Source organism: Vulpes vulpes, chromosome 2 (assembly GCF_048418805.1).
Source record: "Vulpes vulpes isolate BD-2025 chromosome 2, VulVul3, whole genome shotgun sequence".
In the NCBI taxonomy this organism is placed as follows: Eukaryota; Metazoa; Chordata; class Mammalia; order Carnivora; family Canidae; genus Vulpes; species Vulpes vulpes.
Genome location: NC_132781.1, coordinates 128,202,896 through 128,216,279, shown reverse-complemented (window position 1 = coordinate 128,216,279; position 13,384 = coordinate 128,202,896). Strand labels below are relative to the sequence as shown.

Below are 13,384 nucleotides of genomic sequence, written 5' to 3'. Positions count from 1 at the left end.
GCAAATTTAGATTTACCTCTCCCACTGGAAGAGCAAATGGCCAGAAGGCACCTGTTAAGAGCTGGTACATCCGTTAAGCCTCGTCCACTCTCTTCTCCACCCATCTGCTTGCCCACAGAACTTTTCTTTTTGATCCTAAGCAAACGTTCGGCCTTCTGGGACGGAGACTCCATTCAGGGCCTCTGATAGACTATTTTGCTATCGAGTGTGCACCCCTGGGTCACGCTCTGGACTACTTAGTAATTAACAGCTCCTGGGAGTGCTCTAATTTTATGGGTGCGTGCGCAGTTTATATTTTATGAGTGTCTCCTCTGAATCGTGCAAGTCTTTTCAAACGCTTTGCCTTGTTGATCCTTTGCCTGTTCTTCTTTCTGTACAGGCGCGATCCTTCAGAGCCTGATTGGCAAACAGCACTTCCACGGGCCGGGCCAAGAGCCGGGGTATGCAGGTCTGCACCCCGCAGTCCTCAGATCCCTTGGGGGCGGGGCGCAAAGTGCCGGGTCGCCGTCCTCCGACTCGGGACGACCCTGCCGTCGGTCCGTCCGTCCGTCCGTCCGTCCTCCGAGGCGCTCCCGTCCAGCGGTCTCCGGCGCCGGTCGCCTCCGGTCTCCTCCCGTGGGCGAGTCAGCCGAGCGCCCCTCCGCGCCTGCGGCCGCCCCCTCCCCCGCGGGCCGCAGCGTCCGGGGCTCGGTCCTCCGCGTCGGCCCCGCCGGCCGGGCCGTGGACGCGGGTCCGTCCCGTGCCCTAGTTTCCGTTCGTCCCCCACTTGCCTCCAGTTGGGCAGAACTTCGCGGCGGCGAGAGCGGCGGGCGGGCGGGCGCGGGAGCGCAGCGGGCGGCGGCGGCGAGCGCGGGGGCGGCGCGGGGCGCGGGCGCGGGCGCGGGCGGGGTGGGCGTGCGAGCGGGCCGGGGGCGTCGCGGGCCGCCCTGCCCTATAAGGGGCCGAGCCGCCGCCGCCGCCGGGCGGGTGCCGGGCGGACCGCGGCGGCGGCGGCGGCGGCGGCGGCTGCGATTGGCTCAGGCGCCCCATCCGGGGACTGGGCTCGGCGCTGCTCGTTCGCCCTAAAGGTACCAATATGGCGGAGGTGAGCAGAGGAACCGGGCAGGAGCGGCCGGGCTGCGGCGGGCTGCGGCGGCCCCCCGTGGCCCGGCGCCGGCCTGGGGCGCCCGGGGCCCTTCCCGCGGGCCCGCGGGGGGCGCCGGGCGGGGCGGGGGCGGCGGGGCGGCGGCGGGCCGTGGCGGGGCCGGCCGGGGGGCGGGAGCGGGCGCGGGAGCGGGCTCCCTCCGGGACTAGGCCGCGGCGGCTCCGGCCCCGGCGCCGAGCCGGCTGCGCGGTGGGGCCGGACGGGAGGCGGCGCCCGGCGGCCGCGAGCCCGGGCCTGCGGACGGCGCGGCGCGGCGCCCCCGGGCAGCTGACGCGGCCGCCCGAGCCTCGGCGCCGCTCTCGGGGGCCGGGGTGGGTGGAAACCGCCCCCCCCCCCCCCGCGGCCGGATCGCCGCGCGCGGAGCGGGCTGCGCCGCTGTCCTGCGGGACGAGTGCGCGGGGCCCCGGCCGGCGGGTCCGGGCTGCGGCGCCCGCGAGCCTCGCGCCCCACTTTGCTCCGGGCTCCGAGGCGAGCGGCAGGTACGGCCGCCGGCTTCGCGAGGGCCAGCGGGACTCCTCGCCCCGCAGCCCCGGGGGTGGGAAGGCGGCGGCCCCGGACTCCGGACGTTACCCCGGGGGCTCGCGGTGGAAGGAGGCAGGGCGAGCGGAGCGGCCCGGGGCTGCTCCCCCGGGACCGGGACCCGCGAGCTGGGGGGAGGGGGTGGCGCCGCTGCAGGAGCCCCTGGGCCGGGGCTCGCCGGGGGCCTAGGGAGGGACCGAGCGCCCTGGAAGGAACCAGCATCTCTGGGACCGCGGGGCCGCGTCTCCGATTTCGGAGGGAGAATGGGGGGTTTGCGCCTTGGCTTGGGGGCGGGTGTCCAGTTTCGAGCTGGCCTACGCTCAGGTCGGAGGACAGCCTCGGGATCGGGGCTGCCGGGCCCCCGAGCTTGGACTGGGTGCCGGGAGGACGCTGCCCTTCCAGGACAGGGTATCTCTCCCGCCGCGAGGCGCTGTTCGGGTCGGTGGGGAGCCGGGTGGGGTTCGGGGGGCAAGCGGGATGCCGGCGGCTCGGGGTTCTGCTGCTCCGCCTTGTAACTTGCGGAGCTCGGAGGGGCGGCTCGGAGTTGCCTGCTAGACTCTGGGCTTCGTCCCGGGGCTGCGAGTCTGTGCGCGGGGGACCCGGGGAGGAAGGCGAGGCGGCCAAGAGGGGCCCGAAGGGGGCCGGGAGCGATTGGAGCGGAGCTGCGTCTCGGACTTTTGGCAGCGGCGAGCAGCCCTGCGCTCCGCCTCCCCTGCGCCCCGTTGCCGGCGCTGCCTCTTCCCCGGGCTGCGCGATCTAACCGCACGTTTTCTTCTCTCTCCTAGGCTTCTTTTGGAAGTTCGAGCCCAGGTCTGTCCTATTTTCTTACCTCTTCAGTGGGTCCCAAAGGATAATGGGGAGCTCAGAGATCTATTGCCAGAGGTTTTCGTGCGCGCGCGCGCACACTCACACACACACACACAAATTGGTCCTGCGAATTTTGCATCATTTGTTTTTAAGTTTCAACGTACATTTTGGTAATGCAGTTGTTTGAGGAAGGAACAAGTTATACTTTTCTCTCTCTCTCTCTTTTTTTTTCTTGCATGTTGAAGAAAAAAGAAAAAAACCTTGTTACCAAGCTGCCAACAGACAAGTGTTCTTTTTTAAGTCATATATCTTTAATTATCACATATCCTTTTTTTCTCCAAGCCTGAAACAGTTAATCCCAAATTAACTTTCCACTAACTTTCGCAGGTTAGTTGAGATTTCAATTTTTTTTTTTTTTTGAGAAATCAACTCTTTAATTTGTTGAAACTTTGGGATTACTTATATTACTTATTAACTAACCATGACTCCTGTCTCTCCTTATTTTTGTCTTCTACCTTTTTCATAATTGAGGAATGACTATAGGTTGTATTAAACTTGGAACTTGAGGGTTAGGTAAAAGCTACCTTAAAAGAAACAGGATTTTCAAGTTTGTCACAGAAAAGTGGTAATACAGAATTTTTGAGGTGACCCATCCTTAGATCATCTAGTAGGGTTTAACCTTTTTTAAATGGGAAAGACGTCAGGTTCTGATGAAAGCAAGGGATCATCTCCTGAATTCTCCACGTGTGCATAATTGCATACAGTTTGGGGTTTCTGGCACCCCTGAATCCCATCATGGACAGGTCAGCTTTGTTTCAATTTCTGACCCTCTTTCCAGCCTTTTTTTGGCTGCCTCTTTTCCCTCTAATAGTCTCCAGGAAAAGTACCTCTGAACTACTCCAAGTCCTTTATTTTACACTTGAGAAAACTTTTGAATAACTCTACTGAGAGTCACCTAGTTAATAGAGCCTGGAACAGCTTCCAAATCTTCCCTTACAACATGTTGCCTTAGAGTGAACAGCCCATTTCCCTGCATATTACTTTGTGTATTTAGTTGACTTTTAAGATCTCACTTGATTATCTTTCAAGGTATTATAAAATAATCATTAAGCAGAAGAAATCTGTGGTTATTTTTTAAGTAGCTGTTTACATCTTTACATTTAAAAAAACTGTTTTTAAAAGTTTTTCTAATTTTGAGACAAACATTTCTTTGTCATAACTGATTTCAGGAAGAGAATATTTATATACATGATGCCAAACATCTGGATGATAATGGAATTTTTCCATTTTGCATCACTGTCTGCTTTTAAGAAGTTGTAATCTAAAGAGCAAGAAGACAGTGTAGTTTTGGTGTTTAAACAAACTTTTATAACCTGTTTCTAATCATGTAGCCAATTTTAAAGAAAATTTTAGAGCTTAGAAGAGGCTCTTGAGGTCATCTAAGCCAACACTAATCATTTTACAAATGAAAAACTGGACCTGGGCCCAGAAAGTTTAAATGACTTGCCTCAGGTCTCAGCAAGCCAGGGACAAAGCCAGGAGTAGACCCTCAGGCCCTTTGATTTCTGGCCCTTTACTTCCATTTTAAGAGAGAAGAGCACTGTGACCAGTGATGTGGGGATTACAAAAAAAGGACAGAGAGAGAGCTCTGCTCTCAAAGAGGTGGAAAAGTTACCATCTGTTTCATCCCTGACACTTTGTATACTGCAGAGGTTTCCAGGAATTCCTCAAAAATAGGAAATCGATAATGGTGGATGTTCTGCTTTTGAGCTCTTTAATAAATATTCATCTTTCTCCTTAAAATTAAGTTAAACCATCTGTACTTCAACAGGTTTTGAAATACACAGATAATATCTTTCAATGTTAAAAAAATAACGTAATGTAAGCTTCCTAAGGAATTGAGTTCCAGAGAAATTGTGTTATTTTTAAGACTAATGATTAGAGTTCTCCAAACTCAGAATCAAAATCTTTGAATTATGTCTGTGTGTTTTTTTTTTTTTTTTTTTTTATAGTGAAAAATCTTTGGTGTAGATTAGTGTTTTGGTAATGATCTCATACTGTCCTTAAATGTTTGAAATTTAAGATGTTAAATAGCTTTACTTAAAAAAAAACAAAAAACTTTTTATGTTAAATGTGCGACCTTCTACCTCTTGCTTTCACTACACCAAGATTCTTTTCCTGCTCTGAGAGTTACTGGTCTAATTGAATTAGATACTAGAGTAAAATGGAGAAAATTCCATTTTTTCATAAATTCGATTTCATTATCTTGGCATTATGAATCTTACTCATTTCTCAGCTTGGTTTTCAGCATATTCTGGTGACTTCACATTTGCCATTAAAAAGCATTATGATTTTATAAACCAGTATGAATTGGCCAAAACACCTTGCAACAGGTTACATCTTTCAAAAACCTGTAGATATGATTTTTAATATTTCCTCACAGAATCTTAAAAACTAGTTGCTTTATTAGTAGTCTAAAGAAAAGTATGCTCTTATAGTTTAATGCCTGTGTGGAGAGCTTGAAATACAGTTATGGACATGAAAAATGACAGACCTTTAGAGACTGATTTGCTGTATAGCTGCTTCACAAAAACTTGTGTTTTTCTATGAACCAGATTTCTGTTGGGTTTTGTACCTTTGAGGGTTATAAGTTGAGTGAAATTTATATATTTTCTTTGCCTGAAGTATTGAGCCTTATGGTAAAACAGATTCTTGTGAAATCTTCCATTCATAATCCTTCTGTCATTTTTCTCTTGCTTTTTGGACAAATGCATTAAGCTAACTGACAAACAGGTTTGAGCTTTAAAACATTTTTTTAGTATTTCTCCTAAATGGAGTCATTTTGCTGGCATTGTAAGTCTTGTTCTCATGGACTGGACTTCTTATTAAAGTGTTTAAATTACTCTGCCTTGTTCTTTTGCTGATTTAGATACCTTTTCAGAACTGTATGGTTTTTATAACCTGTTAAGTATATAGTAAATGCATTTAATAAAGCTCACACATAAACATTAAAAGGAACTAGCAGAAGAACACAAATTATTTTCTCTTGTAAGTAGCGTTATGAATATGTAAAGTGATTCAGTTTGTTTCATTCCAGTTGGGTCTTTGTCTTCTGAGGATCATGATTTTGACCCCACTGCTGAGATGTTGGTCCATGACTATGATGATGAAAGAACTCTTGAAGAAGAGGAAATGATGGATGAGGGTAAAAACTTCAGTTCTGAAATTGAAGACTTAGAAAAGGTAAAGGATTTAACTTTCATATTTTAATAGCAAACTCATAGTAAAGATTTTGAAATTCTGTTATAAGTTATTTTACAATCTATCTGAAATAAAAATAGAATCTGCATCTTTGTGTTTGACCTTTCAGTCACTGATTTTCTCATTATTTTGAAGGAAAGCCTAATAAATGAGTAGATTTTCATTTGACTTTTCAGAATTATTTTCTATCTCTTAATCTGATTTTTAAGTTTTTGAAGCACAGTGAAGTACATCTGGTCATCTTACAGGTGAGAATAATGAGATAGAGAGACCTGTGGGCCCTAAACTTGCTTCTGAATGTTAGCCCAGCCCAGCGCATTATACCACACTGTTCTGCTGGGGAGTCACACTTGAGTTTAATTGAACACTGCAGTAGACACAGGGAGAAGTCTTTTCCTTTAAATAACTTGTACTGTGGTAGAGTACTAAAAGAACATTGAAAAAGTTTTACTCTATTTTTAATTGTAAAGTAATAATGTCCCATTTTCTACCCCTCATTTTTTAAAAAATTGACAAGAGTAAATGTAATTTATAATTTCTTAAACCCCAAATCATTGTAAATGGAAATCGAACAGGATTTTAAAACACATATTTATATCAGGACTACAGAGAGAGGTCTCCATAGGGATCACTTGAAAAAAATGTAGGATTATACTTATCTATAAATTAACCTTATTTGCACATTTCTCATCAGCCCAGAGTAACAAAAGCTTTCAGGAATAATATTGAATTAGATTAATCCTTTGAGTTTTTATACCTCTTTTTCTTGAAGAAGACAGGACACATTCTTACATAGTCTCTTCTGTTGTCCTTGTGAGGCAGAGATGAGTTTTTATTGTATTTCTCCCTTCATGTTAATATACAGGGAAATAGAGGCATTCTTCAGGATCTAGACCCCAGGCTTACTCTGGTAGACCTGATTCCTAATTTTGGCAAATTAATCCAACACAGTTGCTGTTAGATTTAATCATTAAAAAACAAACAAACAAACAAAAAAACCGAAACCAGCTTATAGTCAAATAGATTTGGGAATATAGAGATAAAATGGTTGGAAAATAAGAAGAAAAACTTTGGGTGTTGCTCCTTTAAGGGGTGATGATAAAATGTTGCTTTTTGATAAGAAAAGATTCCCAAGAGTCTTGAGCTCTGCCTTGGCTTTATTCAGGCACTTCCTTCCTACCTCTTATGAATGGGTAACCTAGAATAACGGAGAATTACAAGCAGATTGCAAAAATGAGCAATTTGAAAATGTGTCTGAGCTCTAGAAGCTTACAGTTTAAAGTAGAGTGACAAAAGGGAACAAAGATTTTTAATATGATACGTTAACTGTATATGGAGGCAGTAAGCGATGAGAGCTATGGGAGAAAGGATGTGTATAGTAAATGGTATTTAGCCTAGTGTGAAAGTTCATGGAAGGCTTCTTAGAATAGACACTTCTCTCCTGTATTTTTTTTTTTTTTAAGATTTTATTTATTTATTTGAAAGTGAGGGAGAGCACAAACTGGAGAGGAAGAAGGAGAAGCTGAATCCCCCTGAGCAGGGAGCCCGATGTGGGACTCAATCCTGGGACTCTGGGATCATGACCCTAGCCAAAGGGAGATGCTTAACTGACCAGGCACCCTCTTCTGCACATTTATAAGTCAGAAGACCACCCTGGGCCCATGGCAAAAGTTTCAGGTGGTCTCATAAGGCCCCTGCCTTGATTACGTGTTTGTTGTTAAACATAGGGAGACAGCATAGTTACAGCATGAAATAAGAAAGTGATATAAAATGAACTGGACTGCATTTTAGACATGCAAATAGCTGTTTTATCAGTAAAATAAGAACTTAAAATTTCATTTAATGTGTTAACTCAGTTACTACTTGAGTATGTAATCTGGTTGAGATTTTTATGGGCTGGTAAGATTTTTATTTTTCAGACTTGTAGGTTTTACTTCTAGAGATTGTAGTAATAGCTACTTTAACCTGTATTTAGTGGAGGTTTTTTTTTTTTTTTTACAGTGGTGTTTTTAAAGATTTTATTTAATAGAGCATAGAGCACATGAGTGGAATGGGGGTAGGGTGGGTGGGCAGTAGGGGCAGAGGGAAGCAGAGGTCCCGTTGAGGACCTTGGGACTGAGTCTTGAGCTAAAGTCAGGTGCTTAATTGACTGAACCACCCAGATGCCCCTGTTTAGTGTTTTTTTTTTTTTTTTTTTTTTAAAGATTTTACTTATTCATGAGAGACACAGAGGGGCAGAGACATAGTCAGGGGGGAGAAGGACTTGATCCCAGGACGCCGGGATCATGACTTGAGCTGAAGGCAGATGCTTAATCACTGATCTACCCAGGTGCCCCTTGTTTAGTAGGTTTTAAAAGGACATTGGGAAAGATCTAGAGAAATAATGAACAGTAAAGAATTCTCAGCTATTAACAAAAATACCTAGTCCTATTGCTATGATTTTCATTTTGTTTAATAAACGCTGGTAATTAGGGGTGTTTGGGTGGCTCAGTTGGTTAGGTGTCTGCCTTAAGCTTGGGTTGTGGTCTCAGGGTCCTGGCATTGAGCCCCACATCAGGCTCCTTGCTCAGCAGGGAGTCTGCTTCTCCCTCTCCTTCTGTGATCTCTCTTGTTTTTACTCTCTCAAATAAATAATCTTAAAAAAAAAAAGAGTAAAGATCATTTATAGAAGAAATTTAAAATTATTTCTATATCATTTAATGTACTCTGTTAATCTTTTATTATTAGAACATTGATTTAGGAATTCATACATGTTCACAGTCTTAGGGACTTGATGTTAATATTTGTTTTTAGAAATTATAATGTTTTTATACTTATAATAAATAAATATGGCTTGTGTTTTAGTGCTTACAAATTTTTAGTACATTATGTATTGTGGAAAATAAGAGGTAAAAAAAACCCAGCTTTTTATAGTAGTACTTTGGTGTAGAGAATACATTATGTGACTAGATTATGTTATTAAATGTATAAAATAAGATTTATGTCCTGTCTTTCTATATTTTAGTTTATTCATGTTACTGTTTTCTGAGGCTTTAATTACTAGTCTAGAGCTATAACTTTTAGGGAAGTTCTTTACAATAATAGGTAGATTTCTCCCTTGATATTCATTGTGAAATAAGAAAGTAAAAATCATCTTTTCTACCATTTACACTTTAGTATAGATCCTTCCTGTTTTGTGAGTTTTTTTAAAAATTAAGTTTTTAAAACTATGTGTATACTGTTTCTCAATGCATATCTTAAGATATCAGACTGGTGTTATGTGAAATTGACCTATACTTAGACAATTTCTTTTCATCAGTCCAGGAATACCATTAGGTGTATCAGATGAGTATTAGCATTATTTCCTTGGTTAAGAAGTCTTGTTGATTGTGAAATGTATGATATATTTAGAAATAATATAGATAGGGGCAGGGAGGAACAGTACTGTGGGAAATCTATACATTGGTAATCTAATGCATCCCAATTTCTGGTATGTGAAGTTATGCGTCATAGATCAAGGAAATTTTGAGGCTTTTCTATTTACAGATGAAGAAATGGAGGTGGGAGGGGTTAGGTGATTTGACTATGGTAGTGGGGTTAGCAGTTAATGAGTCCTCTGCCTCTAGATTTTGTGTTCTTCCAATATAAAACTTTTGAGTGAGAAAATAGTTCATTTATAAGTGTGACTAGACTCAGATATGCCCCTTAAAATTAAAATAGGGTCAACATAATACCTGAGAAAAAGAAGAGAAAAATCTTTGTACCTGGAATAAGATGCTGGATCAAACTTCTAAGCTGATCTAGCCACCGCAGATCTCAGAGACAGATTTACTCATTCGATTTTGAAAAAACTTCTTTTATGCTTCATAGGACTTAAGGCCTTTATTAATAGGTCTAATAGAAGTTTCATTTGTGAAGTGCTTCAGAGATTGGATTCATCTTTTCTAGTTTTGCTATACAAGTTTTAGTACAAATAATTTCTGTTTTAGCATCAGCTCCCATTAGGTAACTAGTGTCATTCCTTAAATGTGTTGATAAAGTTCTGCTAAGGTAGTCACCTGCTTCCTCAACAGATGATCCTACTTGTGTCTTTATAGAGAAAGTAAGGTTTTCATGAGTAACTACCTAGAATCTCCTGTGTGCCCCATATGAACAAACTTGACTTTTATATTCATTCTTTCTGTACAGTTCCAAGAGTATATGCCACATCCTAGGCTGACTCGTAATTCCATCCCTGAGTCTGTTCTTTCCACTTATCTTTTTATTTCAGCATAGAAAATCCCACTCATACGTTTTGTTTCCTAAATTTGGAAGAGATTCTTTGATCCCTGTGTTGCCCTTAGTGAGTCTCCTTTTATAGTGTATGTACTTTCTCCCTTTCATTGATTCAGCTTTGGTTCTCCTAGTAGGCTGTAGGGTCACCAATAATTCCTGCTTGACAGGTACAGAGAATTCCTGTCACTCTTTATTTTGCTTGATTTCTCTTTGATATTTGACCTAAGTGACTATATCCCTGGTGTCTGTCTCCACACTTGTTTCTTCCTTAGCTTATGTAATTCTGCTTTCTTTTAGTTCTCTGGTATCTCCCTCTGTTGTGTTTATGGGCTTTTCTTTCTTTGCCTATGTTCTAATTGATGGCATTCCCCTGGTTTCTAGCTTTTGTCTTCTCATTCTATATGCCTTTTCTGGATGATCGTATTCAAAGCCATTGGTTCGGCTTCTGCCTTGAATTATCATTTCTGCCATGCTCTCCACCCTCAAGTTTATCTATCTGATATCTCTGCCTCATAACGGTGCTATAAGTGTTTTAGCCTTCCAGGCCAGATACAGGCAATCCATTTAGACTCCTCCATCACTTTTATTCACTTTATCAAGTAGGTCAAGAAAAACATTCTTTTTTTTTTTTCTTAATTTTGCTCAGATAATTCCCTTCCTTAGTTGAGGCTGTCATTCTTCTATTTCCCCTAGAATGTTACTTTCAAAATGCATATTATGCTTAAAATTTTCCAGATATATCCTATTGCCTGTAGGGTAATATATCTAGAAGTACTTCTAAGAAAGCATTTATTCCCTTTTCTTTTTTGTCTACCTTCCCACTTTCTTTGGCTTTTAGATACATCTAGATGCTAACGAATGCCAGATTTATATCTTTAGCTCAGCCTGATCCTCTGAGTACCAGGCTGCTGGCCAACCTGACTCTTCTACTTAGGTGGTTCATAGTCCTTTCAAACTTGGGTCTTCTACAGAATTCTTAATTTTTTTCCTTCAGAAGCCTTTCCTTCAGTCCTTTCTGTCTCAGTAAAAGTTACCACTGTTTATGGAGTTGCTCATATTGAAATCTGGAGAGACCTCATTCTGTCCCCCTTTCACTCCTATATCCAGGAACCCATTTGATTCCACTTTAGAATATATATCATCTATTTACATGTCTCCATGTTTATATCACTACCTTATTTCATCATGAGACCCTTAAGTGGTCTCCCTACTCTTTTCTTGTCTCTCCACCTCTTCAAATTTTTCTTTAGGTAGCTGCCCAACATTTAAGAAGAAGTAAAGTCATGGCACTCCACCCCCCCCCCACCCCCCCCCACCCCCCGCCACTTGTGTTTTTAGTCTCCATTCACTTCCCATTGCCCTGGGAGTAAGGAGCACTCTCTGTCTTCCCTTTGACCCTGTGAAAGTAAACTCTCTATATTACTCTGTTTTTCAGGACCCTATGTGTTTCCTTTGCATTCATTTAATTGGCAGTTTTGTTTTTTGTGTATTGTCATTATTTGTCGTCCCCCCCCCCCCCCCACCGCCGCCCCCGACTGTATGTAGCAGAAGGGTAAGACCTATTTTTCATCCTGGCACTTGGCACAGTGGCCTACTGGCACCCAGTAACTGCTCAGTCAGTGTTTCTGTGACACTCCACAAGTCCCTAGTACACAGCCCTCATCTGTCAAATGCTTATTCATCTTTCAAGACTTAGCTCAGTCTTTGCACCCTATGTGGCACCTCCTACCCTCATGCATGCCTTTATTCTAGACTGTAGTTATTCCCTTCTCTGTACCTACAAATGTATACTACCATTTCCAGAATTAATGATTGCAACCAACACATTGTATTATAGTTGTTAACTTCCCAGTTTCTTCCATCAAGACTGAACTCATTGAGAACAGGGATTTTTCTATAAATTTCTTTTCTGTATCCACAGCTAGCAACCTCTGCACAATACCTAAAACCCAGTAAATGTTTGATGGAAAGGTGGGCTATTAGGGTATGATGCATGAGAATTGACATCTCCTCAGCTCATGGACCATGAGGTTTTGAAGAAATACTACAAACAGGTGGTTTGCAAAAGCTGCAACCTAATCTCTTCTTAGAACCAGTATGAGCCACAGGGAATGGGCTGCATGGAATCTGCAAGGAGCAGGTTTAGAGAGACTCAGAATCTGGTTCTGGGTACATTTGAGGGGTTCTGTACTTTGATTTGGGAGAAGAATAATTCACGAGGTTTCCCCATGGCATGGGCAAACTTCTGGCCATCCTGACCATCCCAACTCCATTTGTGCTGACTCCATGCTACCAAAGCAGCTTTTTAACTGATTTCAATCCCAAGCTGAAAGGATTTCATGAGTGACATGATTGGTATGGTCACTGGAAAGCCACATGTCTCCTACTGCAAATTTACAAAGTCACATTTCTGTCGTAAACCTTATTCTAAGTTCATTTAGCATGGATCTGTTTTAATCAGGCACAGTGTAAAATAAAAGTTCTAGACCTGTAAGGGTGAAGGCCAGAATCTTGGGCAACTCTAGAGCCTGAATATCCTGTGGGTCCTGGTGAGCAACCACTGGCTTTCTAGAAATCATCACTGGCTTATTTCAGCTCACTTAGTGATCAGCTGAGGGCATATTTTACATATTCTGCTTTACCACTTTCATGCTTTTGATTCATGACTTAGGCATTTCACCTTAAAGGGGAAACTAAACCCATAAGCAACCTTAATGAATTTTTTCATAGATGAACATAAACATCTTTAAAACATAGAGCAAATTGAGTAGTCTATAGATATGTTATTTTATATTTATATATCGGAATAATTGTAAATGGTTGTATACACTTTAATAGTTGAATTAAGATATTTTTAAAAAGAAAATACACAACTTATTTTCAGATTAATTAGTTGGGGGAAAAGGGTGGCCAAAATGTGGCCTTGCGTAAGTAAAACACAGGAAGCATTGCAGCCAGAGTATGTAGTTTTATCAAAGTATTGCTGCCATTAAGTGAACTGGTGGTACTGGGGTTTGAACCCAGAATTAAGCTTCTGTCACCTGTAAGATGGTGGTATTGATACAGACTTCAGTAAGTGGTTTTGGAGGAGAAACCTAAAACAGTTGTACAGAATAGAGATATGGTACTAGTATATAAAGGATAATTTTGAACAGTAATATATAAATAATTGTTGGTGTTAGTGATTGCTCAGCAGTGGTTGCCCTTCAGATATCATCTCATCAACATGAAGATAAACTAAGTGGTCAACTGTTAATTGTAAGGAAACAAGCTGAAAAATTACGTGAAGTTATTGATTGATTAATTGTAAATTCTTTCACGGCAAATCTTTATACTAATGTGAATGCTAAAAAAAAAGATCACTAAAGCAAATATTTGAGGAATTTTTTAAAGAGTGAA

General features: G+C 42.8%; 1 protein-coding gene across 6 annotated transcripts in view; it reads left to right on the top strand.

Moving 5' to 3' along the window:
* The first annotated feature begins 221 nt into the window (after positions 1 to 221).
* The window catches only part of MIER3 (MIER family member 3), a 31,427-nt gene continuing 18,264 nt past the window's right edge, over positions 222 to 13,384 (top strand). For 2 of the 6 annotated variants that reach the window (XM_072749957.1, XM_072749956.1), the window contains exons 1-3: positions 222 to 730; positions 2,449 to 2,473; positions 5,568 to 5,713. In XM_072749957.1, coding sequence (XP_072606058.1) covers positions 443 to 730; positions 2,449 to 2,473; positions 5,568 to 5,713 — 459 coding nt within the window. In that variant the 5' untranslated portion in view covers positions 222 to 442. Of the gene's footprint in view, positions 731 to 969; positions 1,085 to 2,445; positions 2,474 to 2,715; positions 2,858 to 5,552; positions 5,714 to 13,384 lie in introns of those variants that run through there. The other 4 variants (XM_072749959.1, XM_072749958.1, XM_072749960.1 and 1 more) reach the window with 4 other exon arrangements.